The sequence below is a fragment of the Rhipicephalus microplus genome, chromosome 3 (genome assembly GCF_043290135.1).
Source record: "Rhipicephalus microplus isolate Deutch F79 chromosome 3, USDA_Rmic, whole genome shotgun sequence".
Classification (NCBI taxonomy): Eukaryota; Metazoa; Arthropoda; class Arachnida; order Ixodida; family Ixodidae; genus Rhipicephalus; species Rhipicephalus microplus.
This window is the reverse complement of record NC_134702.1, coordinates 268,376,439-268,391,572: the sequence shown is the minus strand read 5'-3', so window position 1 is coordinate 268,391,572 and position 15,134 is coordinate 268,376,439. Positions and strand designations below refer to the sequence as shown.

General features: G+C 43.8%; 1 protein-coding gene across 1 annotated transcript in view; it reads right to left on the bottom strand.

Moving 5' to 3' along the window:
* LOC119168166 (glutaryl-CoA dehydrogenase, mitochondrial) overlaps positions 1-11,208 on the bottom strand; it is a 51,264-nt gene extending 40,056 nt beyond the window's left edge. Inside the window, exons 1-4 of the mRNA XM_037419574.2 lie at positions 10,809-11,208; positions 8,051-8,074; positions 1,518-1,773; positions 665-904 (exon numbers count right to left, since the gene is read on the bottom strand). Of these exons, the coding sequence (XP_037275471.1) occupies positions 665-904; positions 1,518-1,773; positions 8,051-8,074; positions 10,809-10,866 (578 nt within the window). The 5' untranslated portion in view covers positions 10,867-11,208. The remainder of the gene's footprint in view (positions 1-664; positions 905-1,517; positions 1,774-8,050; positions 8,075-10,808) is intronic.
* Between the last annotated feature and the right edge of the window lie 3,926 nt (positions 11,209-15,134).

The following is a 15,134-nucleotide window of genomic DNA, read 5'->3' as shown; positions in this document are numbered from 1 at the left end:
ACGGTTGTGCGAATCCCTCCAAAATTGCGCAAATTAGCTGAGTCATGGCAAAAATGCTTTTTTTAACAGTATGTGATATGTTCTATTCGAACTATGCACTTATTTGAAATTATTCCACCAAATCAATACTATTTGCCTTGATCCTTCGATTTTACTATTTTCCCATTTTTTTAAATGGGCATTGCGGTGTTTTTTGTGCACTACAAGCTTTCGTATGGCGTACCAACATGCTCAAAATGCTGCGTTACTTAACTAACGTTGGTGCTGGAAGCAATCCTGGAAATAAAGCCATAGATAACAAAGTCCAGACAAACAGCGACTGCAGCTGCTGGGATATTTTCGAGCAAGTCTTCTAACTCGTCCAACAAACACACCTGCAGCCCCCGCACAACTTCTGCCTGCCTAACAACTGCGAACCATCCCCGTAATGCAAGACCACTCAGTCTGCCGCAGTGCCACAATCCTGCACGGTCTAAACCCACTTCAAAGGCCCAAACTCACTCACTCAGTAAAGCTTTTCCTTTCTTCCTTACCAAAATATGAGCAGGCGTAAGACTCGCAAGATTTTTTTTTATGTTCCGCAGCACAAATGTTGGTGACAAGAAAGTGCCCTGAATGCAATCTTATCAACAAGAATAACGTCATAAAAACGGAGCCTCCATACCAAGTCTTTGACCCATTGAGAGTGTAAGTGCGTGCCGAAGGATCGTGTCGTGCACGGGTTTCTAGGCCCCCCGGGTTGCTGCCGTGGTTGGGCTCGGTGAGACCAAAGCAGCCCAGCAGTTCACCCTTGGCCAGCCTGGGCAGGTACTTTTGCTTCTGCTCTTCAGTGCCGAACAGGTAGATGGGCAGCATCACCAGCGACGACTGCACGCTCATGGCCGAGCGGTAGCCACTGTCAACCCTGCCACAAGGAGTCAACGTGCAAACCCACACAATAAGTTTTTCTAGTACCACTGCTCGACTGTACGAGGCCCCCTGGCCTTTCTCCATACCATGGAAAGAGACTGTGGCAGCTCTCAGTCATGTTCACTTGAGATCTGCTTGGGACAGTGCAGCTATTCTCAATCAGTGTGATACAGCTCGGTGTCACACGTGAGCTACCTTTCCACTGCTGAAGCCACGCTAGACACGATCAAAAATGCACATCGGCACAAACGACCGGAGGGCTCAGAGAAGAAATGTTGCTCCGTATACACGGCAAGGAAACATAAGAGACACTCACTGATGAAAAAAAAAATGTGCTCATGTTTGTCCACGTGATCAATCCTTGTACTAATATCACTATGTTGCATGCATAGCTGTTGAAACAGCGTGTAACTGCATAAAATTGAAGGCTTGCCAAAGTGATAAACTGTTGAATGTTCAGTGCTCTCTGTCCTCTCTTCTGTTCCTTCTCGTCGTGTGCGCTGATATGCACTCTTAATCGTGCTGAGCCAACATCCTACAGTATTCCAAGCACTTGGCATAATGCAGCTGGCAGCAATAAAACGAGCCTCCTGTGGTGAACTACGTACCTCTCGACCTCGCGAGCAGTGAGGCCGTATGCCACGTAGGAGGTACCTGCGCAGCCGTATCCCTGCAGAGTGCTGCCCAGCACACCCAGCTCCCCCAGCTCGCGAACTATGTCCCGGTCGAAGGTCTCGTGCCGGTTGGCCATCAGTACGCGTGGTTGCAGCCGCGTCTGGCAGTAATCGCGCACTGTGTCTCGCACCAGGCGCTCTTCCTCCGTCAGCTGCTCTTCCAGCAGGAACGCATCCCGGTGGTCAAAGCCTGCCATCACACAACTGTGCTCAAGCTCTCCACAGCATGCGAGATGTTACAGAATGCTATTTGTAATCCCAAATCAAAGAAAAAAAAACAGACAACAATGAGACAGATATAACATGAGTCCCAAGAAAAAGAACACTGAAAAGGTGGGAGGCATCAATCTAGCATGACAGCCACTTTGCACAACCAGCAGACTGCCTGCTTAGGCCATTGCAGAAGACAGTAATAGCCAGCACTGTCAAAGGGAAAGTTCCAAACTACAAGTGGGTTTATTATTTCATTTATAGCTGAAATCAGCTTGTGAGATGGGCAGCATGACAATGTTGTTGGAAGTTTAGCACAGGTTATACCAGAAGGATAGTTTCAGTTTTGGGGAATAATGTGGCCTGACCAATCTTGAATCTGCTGTAACATCCTGACAGGAAACAGCATCAGAAAACATCAGGGACATCAAAAAGGGAGACAGCACACACTAAAAAGTGCAGAATGAGTGCAAGTTGTACAAGAACAAAGAGAACACACTGACAGAAATGCAAAGGCCAGGCCAACTGAATACTGCGCAGAAGCTTCAAGAAAAAAATACTTCTTGAAGAGAGACATAAAGGGCACAAAAAACAAGGACAAAAAAAGAAAACACACACATGGGTACATTAAAAGAATTTGAAATTGTTGGCAGAGCTTCATAACTGTAAAAAGCACGGGCAAATGTAGCAAGTAAGACAGATATGTCAACAATTTTTAAAATTTTTTATGATATGAACTCCACAAAAAGTTGAAAGATTGAGATTTTTCACTGATTCTGTACCTTTTTCAGACTTTTCACTGGCCGAGTGTGACCGACACCAAAATTGCCTTTAGTGCAGAGCACACTTGTGGGGAGGACTCCACTGACCCAAAGAAAAACATGCCATCCTTTCCATCTCAACATTTTAGGCTAGTCAAATGTGCTATCGAATTTTCATCGTTAAGTCGTGTCTGCATCAAGTCGCTTCAAGTTTCACCAATCATGTCTGCAGATTCAAGGAGGCTGCCTCTGACAAATTCTTGTCAGGGTTGGCCACAGTCATTTTGAAAAAAAGTGGCGAGACCTTGTGCTATATATGACAGGGCTGGAGTGGCATTCATTCCCATTCTGAGCAGTGTTTTGTACGAGATCTAGAAAGCGTGTGCCAGCGTCTCTGTTGTGTTTTCACCGCAAATCCGTTGTGCAAGAAAGGGAATGCCCCTTGCCCAAATCCATCTGTTTGCAAAGGAACTGCATGTAACTCGGGTAGTGCTCTGCAAGGCTGAACAAGGTTGCAGTGCCTTACGGGGCCCTTTACATCGGACCGGCGATGAGAGCGCAAGAATAACCTCAAGGCTAAAACGAGAAACAATCTGGCAATTCATGGCGACAAGTGTGACATGAGCGAATGTGGCTATAATACACATTTGAAAGAATCTAAGAGTGAGCTTGTTGGCGTTGATACATGAAGTCTATTTTTAGCACTAGGTCTGTGTTTTTTGTGTGCTACAAGTTTTCATTTTGTAAAGTCTAGGCCCAAATTGCTTGCGCATTTAACATTTGACGCTTGTGCATTTTTTGTGGCATTGCTTCAGCAATATTTCTTGCACGAACATTACAATTAAAAACCGATGACAGTCCCATAAAAAAAAACTTGCAAACTTACTAAGGCAATTGAAAGAGCAACTCCCCCAAAATCAAAGAAGGCCACTTTTCATAATATTAGACGTTTACCAGGATATGTCACAGTGTGACGTCAGCGCCGCACGTGCAAGGGCAGTTGGCAAAACACTCCCGCTGGTGGCTGAACAGGACACAGTCGCACGATGCTTGTGGCAAGCATTCTTTATATTTCAAAGCTTAAACTTTATTTTAAGGTGGCTACATTAGCTGTGGTATGCCTCAGAGAGCATCTAAATGAGTGGCAAGCTGCGTGATAAAATATTTGCCACACTGGCTGGCTGTTTATCTTGAAGAAGTGAACAGATGTGGCGACCTGTGCGAGGAACAGCAGCATCGTCTCACAAAATGTGCAATGCGTTGACAGGTAGAGACATTATTGGTTCACTTTTTATGAATGGAAAATTTTGTGCGTGGTGTGTGCAGTGTGAATAAGTCTAGTTTACTAAAACATTGGCACTCGATGTAGGCCGGTGGCAGCAACTGGTTGTCGACAGAACTTTACTATTCGACATTTTAGTCAAAGTAAAATGCATTTGATACAATCATGCATGAGTGAATACATCTCAGCACTTTTTAAAATTTTTTTTATTTATCAAATACTGCCGACATGCAGTCCAAGCAGGGAGGGCAAATAAAATAGTACAACAGTGAACATGTAGAAAACAAAAAGAATAAATGAAACAAGAACACTAGTACAGAAATAGAGTCAATACAATTGGCGAAACACTATACAAACAAACGAAAATTAATTGGCATTTTGGTGTCGATTCGGCTATTCAATTCCATTCCTGTACGAGGAAAAAAGGAATATTTAAATGTGTTCGTTCTCGTGAAATAGGTTGTTAATGCATCTTGTCTACGGTGACGAGTGGTTTGGGTTAATAGGGACGACAGATATAAAGATGAGTCCAGGGGTGAATTGTTCGTGTAAACTAGTTTAAGAAATTCCAGTCTGTGCTTCTGTCTTCTCATATAGAGCACTGTGTGCGAAAACAAGTGCTTGATCTCCGGGTTGAAAGATTTGGCTTTGCATAAGCGTCATCTTGTCTGTGCATGTTACACCATTGCCGAAGCTGAATATGCGCTTCGCCACGGTGAATACACTAACCAAATAAAGGTATAACTCGTATTATTGGAGACCTCATATGTCGTAATGGAAACAGCGAAAATTCTTGTTTCTCATATACTTCGTACCTTTACGGCTTGATCTTTATGAAGTGACAATGCACACTAGAAGCTTGCGTATCAGGTCTAAAAGAGCAACGTAGGTATGCAAACACGTTGTAGGCATTAAATGTGGCCTGGTAACTATGAAAGATACTATCATGTATATTTAAATTATCCACTTTAAAATGGCATCGATTTCAGTGGCTTATGAGGAATTCTGTGGGAGAACTTCTATTTATTTTCACGGTGATTTGTTTACTTTGGCCTAACGCACGACAAAAAGTGTTTCCTTTTTTTCTTTCTTCATACTAATCTGGTCAGAATTTTGTGCAGTAAGTGTGAACCTTATCTGTGACCTTGCCCACAGCGGCTCAAAACTATGCTGCCACCAATGCTGTATTACCTCATTTTAAACTGCACTGTACATGCCGCAACGAAAATTCGGTACGTTTACACCCCTGTCATGCAAATATTTCTCAAAGTGCCAGTCACCATACATGCAAAGCGTTCACTTTCAAAGAAGATAAGAGTTTTTTATTGCTACCATCTACGACTAGCAAATTTCCACATATTAACCAAACAGAATCTTGCACTGTAGGCCGTGACCCTTCCTTTTCAAAGCTGTGACTTCAGAACATAGCAATGCAGAAATTTCTGTGAAAGAAAAGCAGACAGACGCAGCTCTGCTATGCAGGAAGATGCCGTCGACGGAACTTTCTAGCCAACAGCCTGTTCCGAGAGAGGGGTGCTCGCAGTGACGTCACACTGTTTGCGACCTGGGATATGTCTATACGGTACATGCATACGGTGGTACATCATATTAGGAAGGTTGCTGCAAAGTACGGCGCGAAAGCTGTGCTCACTGCGCCGAAAAAGCTGATGGGATTGTGCACAAAAATAAATGGCGACCACAACATGAACAAAGATGAGGTGTTCTCAACCAGACATGCAAAAAGGTTCATTGATATGCACAGGATCCCACTGTCCAGTGGAGCTCATTATGCTAGACAGATGAGAAGGTGCTTCACCGAGAGGATGCGGAAGACAGCAGTGGCCTCCTGCAAGCTTGGCAGCATCTGGTGACACACTAAAGCAGCTGCACTCGCTGTGAGAAAAAAAAAACTGTAATAGTGCACAGGCCGAGCGAGCAGATGAAAAGGGAGGTCATCGAAGCCTTCACTGCAAAAAGGGTGCTCAGTCAAATTGAAAATGCTAGGTCGCACTGATACCTCGGCCACCTCTGTGCCCATGTGTGGTCACTGCGTACTCACACATCATGCTCATCTACATGCAAAACAGTAATTAGTTTGCAATTATGTGTTTTGTAAGAGGTGTGCTCAAAAAGAAACCATACTTCTTTTTATAGCACCTTTACTACGTGTGGTACAACTTTTTAAGCATTTCCCCATTGAAACTAGTACTCGTCTCAACTAGCAATACACAGTTCCCACCATTTCTTGCATTTGTGGAAAGCCTCAGGGAACACACTTTCTAGAATGGCCCACAGGTCTCTTCTCCCATTGTTGTGGATCTGCTCCACACACACACACACACACACACACACACACACACACACACACACACACACACACACACACACACACACACACACACACGCACGCACACACACGCACGCGCGCGCACACACACACACACACACACACACACACACACACACACACACACACACACACACACACACACACACACATGCCGATCTTGCAGCTCTCATTGTCACTTTGGTACTAGTAATTCGAAGAACAGCTTGTCCTAGTTCGCGAACTAACGGTGAGAGCGTATCGCGGCAAATAACAGTCTCTTGTTTAAGCTTGCCGCTATGTGCAGTTAATAGCCACAGCGCGTTTTCTCTGGTAGTTGACACTCTGTTGAAAAAGTTGGGTTTCGTTCTCTATATCTACCGTCCCCGTTTCCAGTTCCGTGTTGTTAAGATTGCACAACAAATGATGATATCATTTAATACCACAAGCTTATTGCCAAGTTTTTCGTTTAAGCTCCTTTGAACTTTCTTATCTGAAAATCATTCCAGACTGTTAATTCGCAATATGAAACAAATCAAGCTCATCTTGTTTACAGACACAAGGCGTACTGAAAATGAAAAGCACACTATGAAAAAAAATTATGCAATCTTTATATGTATCTCATACAACATAAGTTCCAAAAAAAGTTCACCTACAAATTCATAATACAAATGAATTCAACAGGATAAGGGCTCATTCCTTACAACTTTGTTGAAACAACTGCGGAAAGTGATATTCATTCTCAATGGCTGCAAATACTAGAACAACTTTTCACCGCGAAATGACCACAAATTGCCACATATATAAAGCTGATTACTGAGGTGTCTAATAGCTAGGGAAATCAAGCACACAATAATAGGCCACTACTTAATTTTGTTTTAGTTGAGGAAGTAAGACAATTGAATTGCAGTAACTTGACTCAATGCAAATGACACATTCAGGCATCAGTAGGCCTCTGCTCAGCTTTTCTTTTTGAAAGGGTCAACAGAGAACAATGTTTTTAAAGTCACACACATCTGCAACAATTGCAGGATCGTAGGACAGGCAACATGTACACCTATGCAGCTGCATGCTTTGTCGATGCCTAAGTGCTTTGCAATGGCCTTCAAAATGCCCACTTGTGAAACTCCCCACCCACGTGCAACCTGCCACATCAAAGTGCTGTTTCAATAACTTCGTCACTTTGTCCGTGCAATGCCCCTTTATTCTAACATGAACTGGTTGCAGTTTCATCAATACATTGCTTGTGAACATACGAGCATGCAGATAATGTTTGTATGTACCACTAAGTTTCGGATGATGCACATAATCACTTGTGGTGCTTTTAGCTAAGGCATCATCAGGGCTGAAACCGCTGAAATTGATTTTGTAACACTTTCTTCAGCAGCAAAGTTTCGACTTTGAAACAGAGGATAATAATTTGAAGCAGTTTGCATCATTCAAAATTTTGCCTCGGGTTACTAGGCTTGAAGCTAGCTTCAGCTGTTTTATGTCTCCAACAGGAAAAAAAGCAGAAGAAAATTCTGACGGGACGCAAGATGACGAAGCGACGACAAGAGTGTCATCCCCTTTTATTCTTAACTTGTGCCTAATCAGAATTTTTCGCAGGTTTTTCCCGTTACCACTTTTTAATATCTTGAAAAAACAAGTTCGTAGCAACTTGTTAAGGTCAAGAACGTATTTTGATCAGCTTGAAACATACACAGCCCTACAGCAGCATTTGGGGGACGTTTTTTTAAAGCAAATTACAGCCATCTCTTGCCCCATAAAAAATCACGCTGCTGCATCACATCTTGCATTGTTAAGCACATATTTAAAACAAAAAAGAATAATCCATTCAAAATGTGACTACTGCTGTTCAAGGAACCTGCAGTGCAACACCACTCACGTTTTGCTGAAGAGGCAGTCCGACCTGATAAGGTTAAGATTAAGGGAAGAATACATTCTGCAAATGCATTAGGGACATATAAATAACAAACGCGACGATAGGCAAACTCTTGAGTTATCGTGCTTCAGAAACCATATCGCACTACTGAACACAAGACAGCATGAAGACGGAACAAGCAGCTGACTTTCAACTAAGGCTTCATTGCAGGTTTTGAGCCCCCATGTCTTTAGAGACATCTGAAATTGCAAAAGGAAACAAAAGAGGGGGACAAATGTATTAGATAAAAGGCAGCAAGCTGATGACACATTTATGTCCTGCCATCTGGCACAGCTTCTCTTGTCACCAAAGGCAAGCCTCTCTTTTTTTTTTCCCCACATCTGTGCTTTCTATTCTTCAATCAAGTGTGGTGCAAGCTTCCTATTTCAATGCAGTACTCCAGTGACTGTGACGTTCCTCATATAATCCGTGGCCTCAATGCGTGCCACTTGCTTTTGAAGGCTTCTATCTAACAACAGAACGCACATCTAGAACAGATTGTTTCATGACCAAACTTTTCTGTTGACACAAAAGATTAGTTAAAACTATCTGCAAAGGGAAAGTGCAAAAACTAGGGTGTTTGAATAGGTTAGTACACTGCACCCCCTTTTCTCGAGTGATTTAATTATTGTTTGATGTGATTATGCTCTCTCTATGCAGTAAGGTGATTTTGAAATTTTAAAGATTTTTGGGTAGGTAGACAACTTTTTAGTTGTTATTTTTTTAAATCAGTTTTGAAACTTGCAACCACCTGTCGTGTTTACACATACCAACGCTGCTGCTGTGCACATCACAACTCCTTTTGTTTAGTGTTTGGAGTCACTAGGTTTTACGACAAATTATCCTTACAATGCAGTATTGTGGTTTTGGATTGCAGGCTGCATTTAACAGCTGCGGAGATGTTTTGGGTCTGTGAACCCAGAGCAAACAAGCTGCCCTGATGGCACAGTTGAAGCTCATAAAAACTGATATTCCGCTTGCTTCTTTCAGTCATGAAGACATAACCAACTCCACTGCAGTTACAGTTACCTAAACCAAAAAAGTAACTCTGTTACAGCTGCAGTTACCACACCAAGTTTTCAAAAGTAACTTGTTACAGTTACAGTGAAGAAGTAATTTTGTTACTTTTCTATTACTGTACAAAATAAGCAACGGATTGCATATATATATATATATATATATATATATATATATATATATATATATATATATATATATAGAGAGAGAGAGAGAGAGAGAGAGAGAGAGAGAGAGTTTCACACTCGCCCCATGGCTGTTCGTGGCACTTACCGACACTGCCACGTTTAATTCCTATATATACGCAATAAAGCGGATGGGGGTGTAGTCGCCGTGGTAGCTCAGCTGGTAGAGTATCGAACGCGTTATTCGAAGGTCGCAGGTACGGCTTCTGCCCACCCCCTCAGCAGGTTATCTTTTCATTCACTCTTTTTTTTCCACCATTACATTCCAATTAGGTCTAATAACTTCCCATATACTTACCTTGCATTATTGTATATTACATGTCATTATTATTGTGTCTAACAAGAAAAAACTAGACCTTAAGTATACACTTACTTCATATATACATATATATGACTACCCCCCCCCTGCCGTCCAAAAAAAATAGAGTTGCAACATGATTTATTTGCGGCATGCAGTTTACAAGCAGACCCCAAATGCGGTCTTCTGAGCCGACATCCAAACTGCAAGGGAAGCCCTATGACGAAAGTTGAAAGGTGAGAAGGACATGGTACAACGAGTTCGAATAAGTCAAAACACGTTCGAATAAGTCGAAAGGGTTTAACTTTGGCCTATAACAAGTGTTGCAGTAGGACATTTTTTATCAAAACAAAAGGTACTGTAATGGCATTTTTCGTTACAGTTACTGGGTAAAAAGTAACAGTGTTACAGTAACAAGTCCTCATTCAAAACTAACTGGTTACAGTTACAAGTTTCTCACAAATGTAACTAGTTACTGGCAAAGCATTACTAGTAGCTAGTTACTGCCCAAAAGTGGCTTCTTTGTCAAATGCTTCGTGAAGAAAGCCTTCCAAAGGCAATTGGCTCGTTTGGACGCCACCCGAGGCACGTCACCAAAGGCCTACATCCGAAAAGTGGTTTGCATCACACACGTCGACAGGTCGAGGCAAAGAAAAGGGGGCTGCAATCCCTCACCATTTACAGGTTTTTCTCACTATTTAAAGAAGGCAGCCAACAAGGTTGTGCATGTTAGCAGCATCAAAAGGTTGTCATTGAACAACAAGGCATTTGTGTGCCATTGTTGTATGCTGTCGCCGAATAAGTGAGCACCCCACCATTTATTTGAAAGATTATTTTTTTTGCGTCATTGTTACAGAATGCATGCTAGTTGTTTGACAAGGAGTTTTTCGAAACCACTCAATACGGTGTTGCTAGCAGCCGTGTCTGAAGCAGCGTCATCACTCATGGCATGAACAGACCTGCATCCTTCTATTATGTTCCTTTCGGTCATAGCTGCCAGCAACTGAGCACCAGTTTTCATCACTACGGTTCACTTGTCACATGCAGCCTTGCACAATCGTGATCCCACAGAATTCTGCAAAGCGGCATGAGGAACGCATGAGCAACGCACGAGCCAAAGCAAAGGTACTTCTAGTACTGGTTCTGAAACTGTGCCTGCAAAACAGGGTCGCAACGAAAGCACGAGACCATTGCTCACTCGGGCGCCTTCGTGAAAGGATACACGACTGCCTCGCGCCGGCACGACGGGCAAGCTGTGGCACGAGAGTCCTGAGTAGCATGTCTGCCGCCCTTGGTTGTCCTTCGATGAATAGCGGCGGTGGAGGACGACCGCCACCGTTATCATTTACGTGACACGACGTGAGAGTAGCCCAGTTGTTCGGCGGCACCTGACAGTCTGCTATGCGGCGGATGTGACGTCAGAGGAACACGCGCGGAGGAACGAAGGTCCAGTGCGCAGTGGTGCAGCTTAAGCGAACCCCGGCAGTTTTCACGACGTTTTCTTCGCTAAGGCTACGCCTCTCTCCGGCAACTCATCGAAGATCCCCATGAAGGCTCTTCGACTTTCAGGCTTCTGGCAGCCAGAGTACAGTGTCTAGAAATACATCTTTATACATTGTAGCCAGAGCTAGCCAAAGGTCAGTAGTACTAGTTTCGGTCACGGAGGAAGGAAAAGGTAAAGAGAGGCCCTGACGTCACTCGTTGTGAAGCCGCGATGAAGCCGGAAGTCGGCCATATTGAGTAGGCAAATTCTCCTCTCTTGTTTACATATGAATGCGAAGCAGAAGGCGCGACTCCCTCTCCGGCTCGGAAAGCACGTGGGCTGCGCAGCGCGTGTGTCGTGACGATCCGAAACTAATGGAACTGGGCTCATCACTCAGAGCCAGCGGGACACCTTCAGCGAAATCGCTTCGTCCGAGTAATAACAAAGGGTAACAGCTCGCTGACAACGAAGCAACTACGAAAGAACGCGCGCTAGATGCACTGACAACGGCGAGTGCTTTCACGTCAATAATCAAGCAACTGTACAGACAACACGATCGGTCGTGCGCCTTCTACGGTTGCATTCCGTCACGCGACTGACACAGCGTCCTGCCACTGTGTCCGTGTTCCGCGTGAAACTCACCTGCGTCAGCATTCTGCGACCGTGGTGACTTTGAGCACGGTGCTAGTGACAGTTGAACATGGTTGCTGTTACGTCGAGATTACATGCAATGCTGGTGGAGAGTGTACCAAGCGGAACAGAAAAGGTGTTTTAATACGCACATGCAAGTTGTTACTGTACATACACAACACGAAACTACGTATGTGCACATGGTCCTCACGGCGTCTTGCTGGGCTCAACAGCGTCGTCCGTTGTCACAAGCAGGAGCACTGCTCAACCGTCACTGACCTGCAAGGCGTTCGTCGTCATTCAGCTTCGTCATGGTGCCCAGCGCCATTTCGCTGAACACTAACTGCTTCATCCGCGTCATCCGCCGCACGACACATGGATAAGCACTTGTTCTACGCACTGTTGAAACCCCGTGAAGGACAAAGAGATTTGTAAACGTTGCTAAGAGTAATGTAACAGCCAGACGAACATTGCGTAACCAATAACGCGGCGCAGAGCACAGATATTGTCCGCCACGGCTCAGCACGAGACCTGGGGAGGCACACATTCCGCCGCCAGCCGCGGCCGCTCACTGCTAGACCAGCTCCACTGCGCAACACGTAACCATAACAACGCCGCCATTGTGCCTATTGAGTATGGCCGCCATGATGTCATTTCCGCCACATTTTTTACGCCCTGCGCCGGCTGGGCATGCCCTCTCCTTACCTTTTTCCTTCCTCCGTGGTTTCGGTAGCGTGGCTACAATGCCACCCTAGTTTCGGTCTGGACAAGAATCAACGTCGTGGTCACGTATGTGGGGAACCCAAGGAGGTTCTGTAGAGGCAGAGCCTTCGGAGTGGCAGTCTCGGACACCGCCAACAGGAGCAATCGAAGCCGCCCGCGGCCATATTGCTAGAGGAAAAACAGGGCAGAACCGCCATAGACCGCAATGGAATACGCGCGTTGCGCGCGTCGGTTTGCAGTTCTGCGATAAAGAAAAAAATGAGATGGAAACCACTCTTAGGTTACACCGACGAATAAATGCCTATTCTTGTTTATGAAACAAATTATTTCATGCACCCATTGGTAGCTGCATGCTTTCAGATCAATCTGTTGTCGATGGATGTTTCGCATATCGAGCTTGCTGGCGCACTATTGCGGTACAAAAGGGTTGTAGTATATATTGGATGTTTTAAAAAATGTGCCAGCAGATACTCAAGATCAAGGAAAACGCGACATTTGCTCGTCTCTTTTCTATATGTGCTTGTGCGTGTCTCGGCAGAATACCAGAAAATATATATGAGAAAATTGAAATAATTAAAACTAAAGTTAGACAAGAGAGGTAATTACGTAAATGAGAGTCACCAGTAATTTTTCTAGAGTTATCGAATTCTAACCAATTTACAGGCGTAGCCAAAACCGAAGCACCGATGTCGCGTGCAACAGACAAACTCCAGTAAATGTAGCCCAAATGAACCATCTTTATAAGAACGATTGCAGTGGTGTTAGTTATGCATAATATTTATCAACTTCCGTTGGCGACATGTGTTGTATGGCAAGCACAGTCTTCAGAGCCTACAGAAACGAGGTAGCTTGATGTTTGATATAACGCCACTCACTCATTTTGACAACTTCGTCTATCAGCGTTTTGCAAGATAGAACGGATTTCAAAGGTGTCTCATCTTGTTTTAGACGCAATTGCTTATTTTTGTGACAATTTATTTTATTGAAGCTAGACAAGGAGGTAGAAACTAACAGGTTTTTGCAGATGCGCTCGGAAAGCAGGAAAAATTGAAGGTGCACTGCCAGGCCGCAGTCTGGTTGTCTGCCCCGTTCTGTCGCAGCAGCATTCTTCGAAGTGAATGGAACAGAGGTGGTCACCGTCCATAGCCATCCAACTATTTCTTCGAACAGCACATTCCAAGGCAGAACACAGCGCACTGTTTTTCGGAAACATTTAACACGAATAATCACGACATGTAATTGTTCTCTACGTTTGCGAATTGCTCAATAAACAAGCACTAAATTCGATATTCACTCGCCATATATATATATATATATATATATATATATATATATATCTCACACAGTTGGTAATTTTTTCATCCACTTTTCTTTCTTCTTATTTACAATCCATTGGTTTTAATAACTTCCCCTGTACATTCCTTGGCATTACTGTCTGCTATATCTCATTAATATTGTGTTAAAACACGGAAAAACGAGCCCTTAGGTATATACTTCTTTCCCTTATATATATATATATATATATATATATATATATATATATATATATATATATATATATATATATATATATATATATATATATATATATATATATATATATGCATGCACGCCGTCTCAGTCTCAGTCTTGCCTTGTAAGACAACACCAGACAACTTGGCTTTGAAAGGGCATTCAGACGTCCCACTCGTTCCAATGTTTGATACGTGTAGCCACAGACCGCAACTCCCTCTTTCATAAACTTAAAACTCAGGGACAACGTCGCGTCAGCGAGCATTTAAAGCCTCAAGTTACCTTCCATACGCATATGTACGAATATATTACATGCATGCGCACCTTTGATATTGTTTATAATTTAACAAAATAGACGAAAAAAGAGGCGATTGTCAGCGAATGAAGCGAGAATACCTACACGTGAAAAGTGATCCCAGGCGTCTTTTTGGTGCGATTTGTCCAGCCATAAGCGACGAACGAAGTCACCATGGCCTTGTAAATTCTTTAACTGCTTTACAAAATCATGTCAAAGTCTCCAAAGGCCACTACGAGGGCGGAGCTTTAAAGCGCACTTTGTCGTCTGCTTCCGAGTCTTTCCTTCGCCAATATGGCGGCGATCGGCGTCACTTATCGGGGTTCACCTCCACGCCAGAAAATATAGAATTTCCTTGGGGTGACCCAACGCCTCCTCTAGAAAGATGCCTGAGGAATGGCTCGCACTCTTAGCGGAGTTGGCCTGCCTTCAGTTTTAAATAAGCTCCGCGCGACGGCGCTCGCGACCGACACTATTGTGTAGAAGAGAGGCCGATGGTATAGGGCTTTGTCGAAACACATCTCAAGGACATTGAACAACCTCCGAACAATCCGGACTACGCGTGAGAATATTGTAATAGAACAGAAGGTAGCAGAAAGGGGTGGTGGTATTGGGACATTCATTCATAAAAGTACAGACTGGCAAAGGGTCAAGCAGGAGTGCAAGGAACATTTATGGCTAAAAGGGAAAGTGGCAGGTCAAATGACACTCCTTGGTTTCGTGTACTTGTGGACGGGAACAAAGGCCAGAGAGGAAAACCAGGCAATGGTAGACTGTATATCAAAAGACTTTCAGGAGTTCAGGAGAAGAGAGTGCGAGATAATTATACTAGGAGACATGAATGCGCACATAGAAGATATAGATGGGTATACCGACCAGACAGGCAAAATGATCATGGATATGTG